Below are 17437 nucleotides of genomic sequence, written 5' to 3'. Positions count from 1 at the left end.
CAGGCAGCTGTGCTATGGACAGCTGAAGTAAGAGCTCAGGCACAAACAGCTTGGTCCTTAACCATCACTCCTGCTTAGGAGAGAGGGTGCAGCTGTTTGCTGCAGACTTTTCTTTGTGGAGGGGCTGGGGAAGGGCTTTTCATCCTTGGCAGGGAGGCAGGAGTGGGGAGGGAGCCGTAGGAGGTTGTAGTGTCCCAAGCTGTGTCCTCCTGTCCTGAGGGCTGGGACGCAGGCCAGCAACTGTAGATTTCTCTGCTGTGTTTGGCCGCAGCCTCCTGCTGAGGAATGACAGACACATGCCTGTTTTAAAGCACCACAGAGACTCCCTCCATGGTGCCCAGTGCAGGGGATTTGATCCAGATGTCCTTTGCAGGGCTGAGGTTCTGCTCCTCAGGGCAGGGTTGCTGTGGCAGGGGACGTGAGACATTTCTCAGGGCCTGAGCAGACAGGAGTATTCCTGTACATCCTCTGAAAACACTGGCTGAAAGAAGTTATAGAACCTGGATTAGATGGAAGCAATTTCTGTTTTCGGTGAGTCAGAGATGCTGTCTGCTGTAGTGTATTTGCTCTTACATTTTCAGCTCTTCTCAACTCAACATCCAAACACTTAAACTGACAGAAAGCTTTGCTGCTTCTTCCAAGTAGTGACTACATTGGTGACTCGGGGCAGTCCTTCTAAGCCAGCCATTGCCTGTGATCCTCTGCATATTTTGCAAAATATGTCACTGAAAATAAAAAAACTGGTTTTAAAATACTTGGATTAAAACAACATTCTGACACCATAGTGGCCTATTTCTGCGCTGCAGTCTTCCATGGATGCAGCACTGCTGGATTTTCACCATGGAACTCCTGGTTGCTTTTGACAGATGAGGTTTGCTGGATGCAACTTGCTGTGGACCGTGAGTGCACCTGGCTGTTAGGGCGCTTGGTGCCCTGTGGTTGTGTGCTGGCTCAGTGGTCTTTTGTCACCAACACCCACAGTAACCTGCTTTGTTACTGTTTTCCTGTGATGATAAGAAGTAGATAAAAAGTGTTGGGGGGGGGGGGATTAGGCTCTGGGACGTTGCCCAGTGTGAGCTGTAGCCAGTGCTGCCTACAGGGTCACTGCATTTTGGGTGCTTGGGGGTGAGGGACATGAACATGAGGGGTGGAGAAAGATGGAGATGCAATATGGTTGTGTCATGGTTTAAGCCCAGCAGGGCACAGATGCATGGGATAACATGCACAGAGACAGAAAAGCATCTCACAGTACCCTCTCATTTCTTCTAACTAGTCTTTGTTTGCTGTTATGGTTATTTCTCTTACTGCTCCTTACTAGCCCCCAGCACCTGCACCTGTCACATAGCTCAGTTAAGCTGCAGTAAAAGATGAAAAGGTAACAGATTAGAACTCAGTAATTTATTGAAAAGGGTATGTGTAAAACAAAACAAATGTATCATCTCTTTACAGCCTAAGTAGGGCTGAAAAACTGCTCACTTGTAATACTGCCTTGACATGTGTTTCTAACCCAAAACTGCCCCCTGCACTCCTGCCAGAGACCTCCAGGCTCTTGCCTTCCTCTTCACTCCTGCTTGGCCCCTGACTGCAGCAGGATGGTGTTGCATCCCCCAAGCTAGTCACTGCCACTTATGTAAAGGTGCAGCTCCCCGTGGCAGACCTTCCTGTTATTGCCAGCTCCTCAGGTGGGGCAAAGTCCTGGGTTGGTGCCACATAGACCTCATCTGCATTATACATGTGCCCATGAAAGAAGCCTATCATCTATCACCCCTCCAAGGGCTGTTTGTGAAAAGAGAAAGGATGCTCTGACTCCAGGGTCTAGGGCAAGAGCTCTCCAGCATCGCTGGTGTCAGCCACTCTGTGCCCTGGCATTTTGTGTAGGGGGTGGTATTTTTCAGCCTGCATGGGAAGTCATACTCAACCACTCATTTCAGGTACTGGGGGGAGCTTCTTGATAATGTGGAAAGTCCCAAATAAAGTTGGCTTCCTCTCTCTGGCAGTTGCAGCTCCCCAAAACTTCCCTGGGCCTCATGCATCTGAAGTAACTTCTCTTGGTCTCTCTTTTGGCTGTCCAGCTCTCTGCAAGTGGTTTTAAGGGTGAAACATTACTACCTCCTTCTGCTACTACAGCTTCCTGCAGACAGGATAGGACAAGTTGCATTCTCACACCCTTTTAATGCCCTTTCTCAGGCCACAGAGTCTTGTACTCCCTGCAGCAGGAGTGTTGTTTCAGCCAGAAACCATCCTTAAAAGACCAGGCACTGATGTTAAAGGACCTGAAAATACTGAGAGCAACACTTGGTGTCACTTTCTTCCTCTGGAGCTCCTAAGCTTCAAAAAGTTTACTTCAGTTAGGAGGAGGAAAATTCGGGCTCTCTTGCTGAATATAGATAGTGTGGTTATACAGCAGCCTTCCTGTGCCTCAGTTAAAACTTTTATCAGGTTACTTTAGTGCACGTCAAGCTATTCACTCCTAAGGATTCTTTATTCACCCTGTAGGAGAATCCTCCTCTTCAGTATATTCAGGGATTTACTGGCATGGTGCTGCATGGGAGGAATGTCTTCAGCATCTTCTAGAGCTCTCATTCCCACCTTTACACACTCCCTCACCAACTCTCTTGATGCAGACAGCCCCTCTGGCCTTCAGAGGATACAGTGGTGGAACACAGGACATGAAGACTGACTAATGGCTCAGATCCACCATGGAGAGTGGAAGCAGAGGGACCTGAACAAGTTCCATGACATCATGGAACCATTTTTTATCAACTGGTTTAATAGCTCTGTACTCTGTTAAAAAAAAACAGCTCATGGAAAACTACTGTGGTCTGTATGAAAGTGATTTTAAAGGATCTTCCAGCTCCTCTGTACTGTTTGCAGTCAGTTGTCCTTGGTGAAGCACTTGGGGACCTGGCCCAATGTCTCAAATTCAGATTTTTAGAAGTTTTACCTTCTTTCCTTAGCAGGGAGTAAGGCATTTTGGAAGAGCTAGGTCAGTCCTGCTTTGGAATTTAGGCCCTTTTCCATAGACAGCATTTTAATTGGCAACTTCAGGGTTTCCCCCCCTTAAGTTGTATCAGTTCTATGTTATTTCTATAGCTGTTTGTTCCTTCCTCTTTTTTTTTTCTGCTTGGAAATTAATCATGCAGGAAATGATTAACCACAGAGAGCTGTCTGTTTGCCTCTGACTCAGTATGTTGAAGAGGGGGCACCTCGAAACAGCCCAAAATGGCTGACTAGATGCAAACAGTGTACTTGCAGTCCAGTTGTTTGCAATGGCCATACCACATTAAATGTCACATTTCCTTTTAGCATTTGTAATGCTCCTGAAATTATTTCTGAAGTACCAAAGTAAATCCAAAATATCCAAAGTTTGTGTTTCACTGAGTTCAGTTTAAAGCCACTTCTGCCTGTTACTCTTCAGGGATTACTCCATGGAAAAGGGGGCTCTTTGCAGGATGCTTTCCTCTGTTTTGCTTTTAAATTTAAGTTAGTTTTTATCATGGTGTTGCATATTGTAAGACTTTAATACCGTTTCTGATAGTAGCTTGCAAAAAGCAGGTATTGCTTACACAGCTCTGATGGTACGGTTTACCTGGGGGTAGGGGGGTGGGCAGCTCTGCGGCATCTCCTTTGCCAGCGGCTGCGGCTGGCGGTGTGCGCTCCCCTCTCGATAAGCCTGCAGGGAGGCTGCCCTGGCATCGGCACGGCGCAGGGCGAGTGCGAGGGCTGCGGTGGGATGCCTGCTCCTGGCGATGTCAGCGCCCACCGGGGCTGGGCCCCCAGAGGAAAGCGCGGTGAGCACGGCGCCTGCCGCGCAGCGGGCGCGCAGCTGCCGCCCTGCTGCCAGCTGTGGAAGTCCTCCCCTCTTGCTGACAATACCGACCTTTGTGCTTGTGGCTCAGAGGCCGGCGCTACGGTGTATGCGTGCGGATTAGTTACCGTAATCCTTTCTGCGGCACCACCAATGCTCGTCTCGATATAACGTTTCCATATTAGATTCCTAAAGGCTGTGATAATTTATTGCCTAGAAAATATGCAAGAACTTAGAAACCCAAATGGCCTGGGTTGCAAAGGACTGATAGGACCCGTCAGCCTTACTCTTTTGGAATTGGCTCCTTTTCAACACCCTGCAGCACTGAGTGTCATAAACCACTTGGTTGTTAAGAAATCTGGTAGGTAAAATTTATTACTGAGTGGATCGGTTACTGTTTCAGGCACTTTATAGTGTCAGCTGTTAGGAAATGAACATAATGTCCATTTCTTAAACCCAGGTCTTTCCCACTGACCAGGAGCAAATAATGAGTCTATTGTTGATGTGTAGGACAGTAACCAAAGCCTTCCTCTAATTGTAAAGTTACATCTTAGGACATCTTTATGCTCTGTGCAACACAGCTATCCTGAGAATTAATGATGAACAGAGCAGCTGCAGAACTCAAGTTCACTGTTGTGCTGACTCAGCTGCTTTGCTTCTGCAGCCTGAGAGGTGCTGCTCATCCCCGGGTTAGCCCCAGCACTGCACTGTGCTGTGTGGGCAAGCCCCCCCTTGCTGCATCTCTTCAGTACATGATTATTTTTCCTACAGGCTTAGAGTGATCAAATGGTAAAATCCAGTGACACCCTTCTGCTTACAGAAAGTCAGGCAAAGAAATAGACGGTACAAAATCTAGCAGCCGAACAGCAAGGGAGAATTAGAGCTTCAGAGGTGCTGTTTCTTGCTGAAGAGTTTCAGCTTGAGCTTCTGAAATTCTTTCTCAACAGCAGGAGTGGAGTCAAGAGAGTGACAAAAGTACTAGGGAAGCAGTGTTGTAACTTCTTTTAAGCTAAAATTTAACAAACTGGGGTATTTTACTGGCTCTGTAAAATGTACTTTTGTGTGGGGGCACACAGGTTCAAGTCATGCCGTATGATCTCTTTTCTGATGGCTCCTAAAGGAGCTGTGTGCTCTAGAACCTCATGAATAAACAACTCTGTGGGATGCTTGCACTAAACTTCAAGCCATTCCTACCCGAGTATGGCCTAATACAGAAGCTTGTCCTGTGCTTCCAAAATGTCATTTTCCAGACCCTGCTGGTAACTGCCCTGGGTGCTATAGGGTTCGTTCAGCAGTAGCTTAATGATATACTGATAGTGGGTAGCTGTGTCTTCTCCTGTCCTGTTGAGAAAGCCCTTTAGTACCAGAAGAGGTACTAGCTAGTGTGGAGTTGGTGACTACAGGTACATCAGAGGGTATCATCCCACTGTAAGATGGCACAGGGAAAGGGGGGCACTCAGTGCCTTCCTTTGCCATACCTTCTTGTGATTAATGTGTGCAGAGAGGGATTTGGAGAGGCTGTCTGTGAGTAGTGTCTTCTCTTTGGAAAACTCAGGCTTTGAGTGTTTCCTTGCTTCCCCTCTGTCCCTGCCAGTTCCTTAAGAAGCTGATCTAAAACAACCCAGTTAAAAGGGCAAAGAAAAGTAGAACAGAACAGCACAAGCATGCAGAAAGCAATCACTTAACTGACAGGGAGGTAGACAAGTTAGGGCATTTGCACGAACACTGGCTCACTTGCTGCAGTTAGTTCTGAGCTGCCTTAAGGAATTAATTTACAAGCCTCATATTAAACCAAACTTTATTCTGCCTACGCCAGAGACTTTCCTGTGTCACAGAGTGCCAAGGAGACTCGCAGCACATTATCCTGACTTGTTTGGCCTCTTCTCTCAAAGCAGTGCAGAGAGGAGAATTTCTCTTCTCTTTTTAATCAGTCGAAGGAGTTAAAACCTTGGTGAAATAGCCTAATGGCACAGTTACACTAAAGACAACTGCAGCTGTGAAAAGACTGTGTTAAGAAACAGGATGGTTGTGGTCTGCTGTAAGAAATAATTTTCCTGTTGACTGTTTTTTCAAGCAGGAAGCTGCAGAACAAAGCAGCATTAGTCTTGGTGCTTTTAATAGGATTCAGATTGCAAATATTGTGTTTAGGATAAGCAGATCGGGAAAGGGATAGGGCTTTGTGCAGAGTTTTATGCAACAACCTACAGCTAGCAACGTGGAAGACGGGAATATAACTGAATTCAAGCAGCTGCTCTGAATGTGAAGCTGGTGCTTCCCTGGAGATGCACAGCAACGCACCAGAGGACTGATGAGCGCACGCCGGTCCGTTTGCAGGGCTTTGCAAGCGCATGTGTTTGCACCGTGCGGCGTAGGCTTGGCTTCGCAGTTTCCTCTCTGTCTGTCAGTCAGTCTGTCTGACCAGCAACTTCCCCTCGCTCTTTCACAGTCACTGGAAAGAGAGACAGCTTCTGCAGTAAGGGAGACGAGAACCCACAGGCACTGGAGACAATGGTGGTACCACACTCCACTTTGAACTCCATGGGTTTTAATAGATAGGCAGCTGGAGCTTGGGGGTATGTGTCTGGCTCCTTTCCACACACTTTCTCCCCTACAGATTTTAGACAAAGTCCATTAAAGCCTTATTTTAGGAAAGGTTTCTTCTCAGGAAGGCAGCTCAGCAACTATTTTTGAGGGGAGGAGTGGGGGTTACAGCTGTATTCTAATTCTTTCGAAGCATGAGCATCTGACAAGATAAATCTGTACTTCTAACCATTTTTTTTCCTGTTATCATGGATCATCTCAGAGCCATTACAGACTTTGTAGGTGGTGACTCACCCTGAACCCTCACTGCAAATGCCATTTTGTTCCATTCTAGACATTTTCCTAATGCTCATTTAAACTGTAGAGGATACTGTACCTGCCATGAAGTTGTTTTGGCAGATACTGTGCTACTACAGTTCTCCTTGGGTTTATCAAAAACAACTGAGTGACTTCAGGAAGTGAGAGCTCTGTGTTTTTGTGAATAACCACCATGAGGAGCTCAGCTGTCAGCCTGGGGTTGTCTTGAGAATAACCCTTATTCCTGTGTTTACCTGTCTTGTGCAAATATCATATAAATGGTGGTAAATCAGTGTTACTGAAGCTGGCTCAGGTGGATGGGCAAGAGCAAAGGACATGCTGAAATGCCACATCACCATTAGAAAAGCCCTGGAGCATCTGATAGGCAAAGTTCCAGTGAGCAGTGTGCCAAAATGCTACAAAAAGCCCTTGTGACTTGAAAAATAATTCCTCGATGCTTGTCCTTCCTGCTTTTTTTTTTTTTTTAACTTTTAATGTTTTTGTTGCAAAGAAAGTTCCACATCTCTGGTGTGTCCCCCCTAGAATTGCCCTGGGTTGGAAGTTCTGCTTGGGGTGGCGAAAGAGGGAGCGTGGTCTCCAGCCAGGGAGGTCAGGGAAAGCTGAGGTTTGGCAGCCAGGCTTTTCCCTCTGCAGCAGCCTGCAGCTGAGAGGCCGGGCTGCCTGCTTTCCTCCCCTGGGGAAGTGCACACAGCATTACTGTGTGTGCCGCTCCTGAGGAGGAAGAAGGTGAGGATGGAGCATGGAGTCTTCAGAGAAAGAAGGAAGAAGCATGAGTCTTTCCTAGAGCTGTGCTCTAGGAAACAGTGCGTGCATGGGGGGTGGATCTTCCAGGCATTTAAGGGCTTTAAAAGCACCTCTTTTTGAGTGTGATCTTAAAGGGATAATGTCTTCTTGATGCTATACCTATGGGGTTATCCTGAAGTACTTCCACAGGAACAAGATTGTTGGGGTAAGCAGAGTTCAGTTTTATTACTGCGTTTGTGTGCATTGCCATAGCAATACGTGGGTTGTGTATGTGTGCAAAACTGGATGTGTATGTGAGTTTGTGTGGCAGTGGAGATCATATAGGGGGCCCCCATTTAAGGACATAGCTGCTCTCCATACAATGAAGCATTAAATGCTTCTTATTTAGATTTATTAATCTCTGAGCCTTGTGTGTTTCTGTGTTTTGCTGTGCAGGTTTCTTAGGAAGACCAGACAGAACCCAGCCTTCCACCATGCCTGTGCCACCCCCTCCAGCTCCCCCTCCACCCCCAACACTGGCCTTGGTAAGTTTTACAGGAGGTAAATGTACCACATACACTGTCCTCTGTTGCCTCTTGTCATATCCAATGGGGTGTCCAGAGGCACTGAGGTGCAGCTGAGGGTGCGAATGGTATCTGGGGAAAGCTCTCCAACATTTTGTTTACGGTTCGTGTTTGATCCTACAAAAGGGATCATCACTTCCACTCGCTTCCAGTGCCCATATGTATGTCGCTAACCTCACTGACTCTCCATCCTTCTCTTTCTGTCATACTGGTTCTTAGCCAGGACAGCTCCCTCAGCCTACTCAACCTCTTAGTGCTCTACCAAGCAGATTCCCGAAGAGGCCAAAGTCCACTCTCCGGAACTCCCGGCTAGCGAGTTTGTTGCACTCCCTCCTCACTGCCCTAAGGATTTCAAACTCCACCATTTCATGGTCACTGATCTTGACTTTAAAAAATGTGAATTCCCATAAGTGTTCTGTTTCTGGTGAATAGTGTGGGTTAGAATAGCACCAGTGTGTGTGTGGGCCTTGGGTCAGTATCAAGGCTAGCTACCTATACATCATTCACAAAATCATATGTGGTACGCTACCCATGCCGGTGCTGTTAAAACAGAAATTGAAGTCTCAAGAACAACTGTATTTGAGCAGAACTTTTAGCTGGAAGTCGACGTATATTTTGCTTCCTCACTTTTATTTTGCAGGCAAATACTGAAAAGCCATCCCTAAGCAGGTCAGAACAAGCAGGGCGAAATGCTCTGTTGTCTGATATTACCAAAGGAAAGAAGCTAAAGAAGACTGTTACTAATGACAGGAGTGCTCCAATTCTAGATAGTAAGTATGATTCTGCATGTTGGAGTTTCTCTATGCACGAATGGGTCTACATATCTGAATGCACAAAATTGTTTTATATATTATCAGATAAAATGCCCTAAGAGAAGTATAAAATGCCAGAAGTTGGCATGCATAAATATAAACTATGTTCATCATGGATTAAGTCAGTTGAGAAATCAAATACTGCTTATGAATTGTGATTGTTAATTTGTTTGCTTACTCTCATAAAAGCAGTTCTTTTTCTTGCTTAAATCACAAAACTATGCAAACCCTACCAGGAGCTCTGCTGAGGAGCTGCAGCAGACCAGGAAGACAAAACCGCTGTCGGGACTGAGGAGAGCACAGAGAATACAGTGTAATTTCAGACTCTACTGTTGCATAAACAGTATAAAAATGAAGGCACACTGGCATGACACTGGTGGCTTGTTTATGGCCCCAGCACCATTCAAAGCAAAACCAGAGCCAGGAGCCAGAGCCCCACCTGTGTGTCCCTGGGCTGCACTGCCGTCGTTGTGCTGCTCCTAGGGTGACTCAGGGATGCAGGGATCTTTTTGGCTGAGCCTTGTTGCTCAGCCTGCCCCGTGGTGCTGTGGCACAAGGCAACAGCTTCACTTATGGAGGGTCTGCTACGTCAGAGGAACAGAGTTTATTGCCTAGGGAGAAAAGACGCTTCTACAGATCGATGAGCAAACGTGATACAGCTCAGTCCACGTCTGGCCATGCAATTAGAGGCTGGATTGTGATGGGAAGATGATGAAGAAAGCAGGAAATGCCCAAAGGAGTGTGACCAAGTAGGAATAATTAAAAAACGTAGGTTCAGTCCTGCAGTCAGCCAGGTACTTAGTTTTTAAACATTTGATTATTATCTCTGAAAGCAAAGTACATGTTCTAGCTATTGTAATAAGGTGGAGAAAAGCATCAAGGGGATTAAAGGAGGGGTAAACAGTAAGATAAAAATGATGCAGCCTATTGTTTACGTGAATTAACAAATCCTGATGAAAGACTAAACCATAGTAACAACCTTTCTCCAGAGGTTCACACCCCATGTGAGTCAGAGCTGAACTGAGCTAACATGCTTAAGGAAAGAGAAGAATGGTATGAAACATTCTACCATGAACACATTCTTCTTCCTTTTTTTCTGGGTGGGATTATTAGAAGTGCTCTTCATCCACATGTTTTAATTACATTAAAGTCAATGAAATTTTGACCCACCCAAAGCTGTGGAAATAGAAATGCCAGGAAATTAAGCAATTGATCCTCAGCCATGTAGCCTGTCATTTGAGAGCTGATTTCCACTGATATCTCAACCTGTGGGCCTGCTCATTTTGCAGTGGTGCTCTGAATAGGGCTCTTCCCTGCATTTGTAGTAGTAGAAACTCTTCCACTTTACATTTCTCACAGCAGAAATATTGGCTTTAGACAAAAATGGGAGAGGAAGGGAGGCCAGATCAAGTAATTTCTGCCTATTGGAAAAATAAGTAACTAATGATTCTGTCACTGCATTTCTGGACCTACAGTAAAGTAATCAGAAATGCCACTAGGCTTTAAGTAGGTATGTTGAAACATCATCAATAGTGACAGGGTTCTGCACGTTCCCAGAAGACACCTCCAAGAGGAAGAACACTTCTATCTTCCTCCTTCCTTCCACATTTCCTGTGAGATTGCCCCGTGTCTCGGTTTGCTTATTGAGAAGTAGAAGGGAAGGAGAAGAGAGCAAAGGTATAAAGAAATGGCACGCAGCTACAAAGATGCTAAAAGACAGCATGATATTCTCAGAGGTCCCATCAATGTCCATTCCTAATTCTCCACAGCAACTGTTTCTCTGCTTTCCAGTTCAGAGCAGACTAAAGGAAAGTGGTAACTTAATAAAACACAGTGGCTATGTTTATTGCACCACCTCTTCCATGGTGTAATAGATAGTAGCTATGACGATCCAACCTAAACAAGGACTTTCTGCGTTTTGAAAGCTTGTCCCAGCTACAGGCATTGCTCTAATGAAATAGATGACTCTGCAGGATTGGTCTCGTTTCTCTGCCTAACGTAGGGATCTTTTTCCCAACAGAACCCAAAGGACCAAGTGGAGGTGGTGGCGGTGGCTTTGGAGGAGGTGGTGGTGGCAGCGGTGGGGGCTTTGGTGGTGGCGGTGGTGGCACCTTTGGTGCTGGTGGACCGCCTGGCCTTGGAGGCCTTTTCCAAGCAGGAATGCCAAAGCTCAGATCTGCTGCGAGTCGAGATGCTGGTAAGAAAGACCTTGCAGTTCCAATGTGAAAAGTAGATGTGACATTGTTTAAAACCTTCATAGCACTGCAGTAAATTACCTGCTGGGTTGAAAAAGCCTTCAAATATCTTAGGCTCTTAGGAAATCACATTTTTCAGCCTGAATCTTGTTTTATTCTTAATGCTAGGTTTTATAAGGGAGAAGTGAGACTCCTCTTCCCACCCATCCTCCTAGTTATTGATGAAAACTAAAGATCTCTGCAATGTTGAATTTACCTGCAAAGTCCAGTCAGGCAGACTAGGTCCTGCCCTAGCTGTGAATGTGCAGGACCAGAGGTGGGGAGAGCATAAAAGGATTCCAGGTTAATTCTCCCTTGTGCACCAGGAAAAAGGATCTACTTTCCAAATGGAAAGTACATCTGTGTTAGCTCCACAACAGCATGATTTACCATGAAGAGAGTGCATGAGGCACCCCAGCTGGCTGGTACGCTGTACTTGGAGGCTTGTCCAGGGCACGCACTGTATTCTTCTGGCTGGCAAAACATCTACGCAAAGCCTCGTGCCCCTTGGAACAAAGGAGATATGGGGCCAGTGAGTTTTGCAAGGTTAAGGGTGTAGGATTTCACACTTGTGGAAGGAGGACTGGGCAATGGGGATTGTAGTGTGTTACAAACCTTACATATTTTAGACTAATGCAATTTTTCAGCATGTGTACAAAACAGGCTCTCAGAGCTGGTATTTTCTATTGTGTCACAGCCTATTTTGGAAACTTGTACTAATACAAAAGTTCCTGGCATCACAGAACAGTACTTCTTCAACTGCAAAGCTGGTTGCTTTTTTTTCTGTTGTGCACAAGTACATCCTTGGATAAAAGCTACTAGAAAGGGCCGAAAAGAGCCTTTTGCTGCAGTGCAGCAATACTGCAAATACTATTTGAAAGCTAAGATTTCTTTGCTTTCAGGTTGATGATATCAAATACTTGTTCTTCACCGTTTCCTCCCTCCCTGTGTTACTGCTTGCTGCATGATAGCTGTGTCAGTTGTGCTACCTTGAGGCCGCTTCGGTCTCTCACGAAGCCTTACCAGGATGTAACCTGCTCCTCTGGAGCCTTGGTTCCCCGGTGCCATCATAAGTCTTGGTTCCCGGTTCCCCGGGGCCATCAACTGCTCCTGCGTGCCGCGAAGGCGTGCGGGCACGCACATGCCGGGGCTGACCCCTCACTGTTTGCAGAGCGTTAGGACACAGCCCGTTAGGTAATCCTTGGACGAAGACCCTGTCCGACGTGTGCTGATGCCCCGTCTTGTGTCCACAGACGCCGGGGGAGCGCGCCCGCCCGCCCTGCCGCCCGGAGGCCGCCCCACAGCCGCCAAGCCCTTCACTCCGCCGAGCTGCCCGCCGCGCTTCCCTGGGCCGCCCTCGGGGCCGCGGACCTCCGCTCCCGAGCCGCAGAGGAGTCGCTTGCCGCCGCCGAGGCCCGACGTCGGCTCCAAGCCTGATGCCGCGCCGCCCCCGGTGCCCAGCACGCCGCGGCCCATCGCCTCCAACCTGCACAACCGGGGGTCGCCGCCGGTGCCGGGCTTGAGCCGTCAGTCCAGCCTGGGACCCTCGCCCCCACCGTTCCCGGGCAGCCGGAGCTCGGGGCCGGCCGGGTCGCTCCGGCAGCCTGGCCCCAGCGCGGCTCCCCCCTTCTCCGGCCGACCGCCGCTGCCGTCCACCCCTGGCCGGCCGTCGGAGGACAAGCCGCCGCCGCCGCCGCCGCCCCCAGCAGGGCACAGGCCGCCCGCCGCCCGGGACGCGGCCCTGCCCGTGCCGCCGCCGCAGAACAGCAAGCCGCCCGTGCCCTCCGCACCCCGGCCCAGCCTCGGGGCCCCGGCCCCCCCGCCGCCCCCCAGCAGGCCGGGGCCGCCCCCCGTCCCACCCGTCCCCGTCGGCAGCGACGAGATGCCGCGGCTGCCCCAGAGGAACATCTCGCTGGGGTCCTGCCCTGCGCCCGGCGGCTCAGGAGGCCGCTCCGGACCCCTGCCCCTTCCGCCCAGCGAGAGGCCCCCGCCGCCCGTGAGAGACCCCCCCAGCCGATCAGGTAGGGCCGCTGAGGGTTCCGGGCTTGGCGGGGTGGGAGCGGAGAGATGAAGTGATGATGCTTTATGGAAGGGGAAAGGTCTCGGTTTGCCCAGCATTGGCGAGGCCCCTTGGAGCGTAACCCAAATTCTTCAGCCCCGCTGCAGCCCTGCAGGTGCTTCACCCTCTGTGACCCAGGAGCAGCATCGCTTAGCTTCGGCTAGGGCGTCGCTTATTCGCCACATACGATTCACAGAAGTGCTGGAGAAGAGCGATGCGGCGTGCGGCAGCGCCTTCCCCCGTGAGCTGCTGCCGTGCACGCACCTGCTTTGCAGGGGAAACACAAAGTGCTGCTAGGCGCAAGGGATCCTGCAGTTGGAAATGAGGGTTTATGGGCATCACGGTGACTTAAAGATAGTCACTGTGCATCACCAGCCTGCTCACGTGTGCCTTTGCACATCGCAGCAACTTTCATTATAATTACTGTAATTAAAAAAGGGTTGCAAACAGGGGATTTCCCCATTAGGTTCTTTGATGCAAAGAGGCTGTTTTATCTAGCTTCTGATAGGTGACAGCATTCGTCTTCCTGAGTCAACTAGTGTGAGTTAATACCATTCTCGTGAATGGAGGTTTGCAGAACCTGACCTTCTGCGTGTTGGCAGACACAAACACTTACAGCCAAATACAAATTATTTTAATAAAAGGCCTAGTTGCTAAATGGAATGGCAGCTGTTGCAGGATGACTAACTTGTTACGTACCATGTGCAGATTTCAAATGAGACCAAGAATTGTCTCTTCTGGGTTATTTCTTAACGTACCTTGTCCTCTGTGACAGCTGTTGTTCCTAGCGTTTAAGAACTGCACGTCATAACTTAGCTCTCTTAATTCCTGATAGTTCTCCTGTTGGAGGTGAGAGAATTTAGGCACAAGCAGCCAGGCCCTGTAACATCAGGAAGGAAGAAGCATTGCGCAGAAGGCCATACTGGGAAGCTCCATAGAGCTGCCTTTCATTTCATCCTTTGGAAATAAAAATGTGGAATCATCTCAAACCTGCCCTCACAGAGAATAGAGCTAAATCTCATGGGAGTTCCCACAGGTGACAGCCATCAGTGTTGTTTTCCAGCTGCTTGAACCAGTGCTGGTCCCTTATAGCACAGCACCTACAGCAGCCATGCAGTTACATGGCCCCAAGACCATGCTTTGTGGAGCTGGTTGCCACCCCAAAGGATGGCACAATGCCAGCACAGCCTGCAGTAAATAAAGCAGAGAAATCTTGTCACGTTTGACTGGGAGCATGGATGAAAGTTGTAGAGAGTGTCTGTAATTAATCAGACACTTCCAAGAGCTGCTTCCCCTGCTTCCACTGGTGCTTTCCTGGTTGGCTCTTTTCTGAGGCAGATGGTTTTAGCAAATTTGCACCACCTCTCTGCTGGCTTAATAAGTAGAAGGAAGTTGTAGCAATAAATTATAAATGTAAATACTCCTGCAGCGGTTGAATGTAGATGATGGGGTTTAGGTAGGTTTAGAGAGAGCAAGCAAAACTATTCTGAAAGTTGCTAAGTGCTTCTCTCTCTTAGAAACCATTCCCTGAAGGCAAATTTTAGTAATGTGTGAAAAAAGAAGGAAAAACGGGAGGGGGGGGAACCAAACCCACAAGGTATAGCCAGTTTCTTGAAGCATGCTTCAATGTGTGTCGCTTGAGACACAGTATCTGCTGCTCTCTTTTTTCAAAATGCATGTCTGTAGCTAGATTTCATCAGGACAAGGAAGCATTTCATAAAAATGGACATAGTTGTCAGTTGCCCAACTCTGCCAAACACAGGTAGTGAGCCCTTGGAACACACATAGCCCTCCACACCCTCTGTTTCATCTCCTTGTGTCCTAACTCTCTCCCTGGCAGCAGCAGCTTTCTTGCCTACATTTACTGGCTCCTTGGAGAAGCACCCTTCCTCTGCCTTCAGGACAGCCCTGTTCCTGCCTTACGTGGGCAGTGCCTTTGTATTTGACCTGTCATGTTACCATGCCAGTTACTCAGACACACAAACACTGGGAATGCCAGTCTACGTGTGAGGTCTGTTTCCAGTTTAGCGGGAGGTGGATGTTCTCCAGCTACTAAAAACTTGGCATACAGCACATATGTTTGTTTACAAACGAGTGAGCTGATGCCATGCTGCTTAGCGCTGCCATTCCTGGGCTGGATTCCCCTGTGTGCCACTGCAGGTCCTGGCTGTGACACCTAGGGATGACCACCCCTATGGGCAAAGAGCCTCTGAGGGTAGCAGAGCTCTTCTTTTACATGTCCTCTTGCCTTGCTATGGTACATGGAAAGGAAATGGGCCAAGTTTGGACCTTCACAGTACCCTGAATTACAGCTGTAACTTAACGCTCATTGTGACCAATGTAATTTATGGTGGTTTAAAAGTGGCTTCAAGGAACAGTACATCTGCAGAGGTTTCTGTAGCTAAGGGAAATGGGAATATGGTCACTGAGGTGTATTTATGCTTAGGTATACCCTGCTCTCCTCTCTTCAAATCAGCACTAACTCCATAGAGAGCCCTGGAGAGCAGAGAAGTGGGTGCTGAGGGTGACTCCCTGCCAGGGTCCTAAGGCAGCCCACCCTCTCTGGTTTGATAGTGGGACTGTGGGATGCAGGCAGTGGCCTACCACTGGCAGAATAACCCCTGGTACAAACATCATTTGTGTGCTTGCCTCTTGTCTTTCTCCAGGCCCACTCCCACCACCTCCTCCTATAAGCAGGAATGGAAGCGCTTCACGGGCTCTGCCCGCTACTCCGCAGCTGCCCTCCCGGGCAGGGCTGGACAGCCAGAGAGGTGGACCACGACCGCCGCTTCCCCCCGACCGGCCGGGCTCAGCAGCGCCGCCGCCACCACCGCCACCTTCAGCAGCTGTCAGAAACGGCTTCCAGGATCCTGGCGATGGTAAGCCATGCACACACCTGTTTGCCTCTGATAGAGACCGTGTAGCACCTTTCGGCCTTCAAAAAGGGTTTGGGATAGAGGCTGTGTTTCTAGTGCAGACCTTTGATTTCTGACCATCGGGGTGTCAGTAGGGTCTCAGTTGACTCTGCCAAATAAGACCAGGATAAATACGCCATACATAGAGCAGAATTGCAAAGTCATCAGTACAGTCACCAAAATAACCCTTTGAAAAACAACCTGAAAAAAAGAAACGTATTGACAATGCTTTGCTTTGCTACAGTGCAGAAATACAGCCTAAGGTGGGATTGTTCTCTTAATATGAATTCAAATGATAGCTACATTAAGATTCTTTGGAAGTCAGAACAGGTTAATGATGACTTGAAAGCTAAGAAACAGAGGAAGGAAGAGATTGCCAGAATCCTGCTGAAAATGTTAGTGCTAGTGTTTGTTGAAAAGGTGAGGTTGCTGTGTTTTAAAGATTCATCATCCTTTTATTTTTAATTGTTTTCTATTTGTAAAGAGCAGGTAAATCTATCAGCTAATTATAGGAGACCAAAATTGGTATTTCTGGCATTTAGAAGGTTAGAAAAAGTAAGCAAAAATACTGCTGTAAGGTCCTGCACCTGGGTCAGAGCAATCCCAGGCAGAGCTACAGGCTGGGCAGAGAAGAGTTTCAGAGCAGCCCTGTGGAGAAGGACTTGGGGGTGTTGGTTGATGAGAAAATGAACAAGAGCCGGCTTCAGTGTGCGCTTGCAGCCCAGAAAGCCAACCGTATCCTGGGCTGCATCAAAAGGAGCGTGACCATCAGGTCAAAGGAGGTGATCCTGCCCCTCTACTCTGCTCTCGTGAGACCCCACTTGGAGTATTGTGTGCAGTTCTGGTGTCCTCAACATAAAAAGGACATGGAACTGTTGGAACAAGTCCAGAGAAGGGCCACGAGGATGATCAGGGGACTGGAGCACCTCCTGTATGAAGATAGGCTGAGAAAGTTGGGGCTGTTCAGCCTGGGGAAGAGAAGGCTGTGTGGAGACCTCATAGCAGCCTTCCAGTATCTGAAGGGGGCCTATAAGGATGCTGGAGAGGAACTATTCTTTAGGTGCTGTAGTAATAGGACAAGAGGTAGCAGGTTCAAACTTAAACAAGGGAAGTTTAGATTTGATATAAGGAGGAAGTTCTTTCCTGTTAGGGTGGTGAGGCACTGGAATGGGTTGCCCAGGGAAGTTGTGGATGCTCCATCCGTGGCGGTGTTCAAGGCCAGGTTGGACAGAGTGTTGGGTGACATGGTTTAGTGGGACATGTCCTGCCCATGGCAGGGGGATAGGAACTAGATGATCTTAAGGTCCTTTCCAACCCTAACGATTCTATGATTTGATGAACTCATGCTTTTGAAGCAGCTTCACACCTCCAGTAAGGCAGGTGGGTCACAGACACATTTTATCATACACAAGATATTTGCAGGGTTCAGAACCTGCAGGTCCT

General features: G+C 48.3%; 1 protein-coding gene across 1 annotated transcript in view; it reads left to right on the top strand.

Moving 5' to 3' along the window:
* WIPF1 (WAS/WASL interacting protein family member 1) overlaps positions 1-17437 on the top strand; it is a 33098-nt gene that overhangs the window by 10588 nt on the left and 5073 nt on the right. Inside the window, exons 2-6 of the mRNA XM_057423680.1 lie at positions 7847-7935; positions 8615-8744; positions 10807-10983; positions 12274-13041; positions 15746-15958. Of these exons, the coding sequence (XP_057279663.1) occupies positions 7885-7935; positions 8615-8744; positions 10807-10983; positions 12274-13041; positions 15746-15958 (1339 nt within the window). The 5' untranslated portion in view covers positions 7847-7884. The remainder of the gene's footprint in view (positions 1-7846; positions 7936-8614; positions 8745-10806; positions 10984-12273; positions 13042-15745; positions 15959-17437) is intronic.

Source organism: Pezoporus wallicus, unplaced genomic scaffold, assembly GCF_028554395.1.
Source record: "Pezoporus wallicus isolate ANWC-B61680 ecotype Strahan unplaced genomic scaffold, APGP_CSIRO_Pwel_v1 contig_1181, whole genome shotgun sequence".
Classification (NCBI taxonomy): domain Eukaryota; kingdom Metazoa; phylum Chordata; class Aves; order Psittaciformes; family Psittacidae; genus Pezoporus; species Pezoporus wallicus.
The sequence above is the reverse complement of the archived record's forward strand: the minus strand, read 5'-3'. Positions and strand labels throughout refer to the sequence as shown.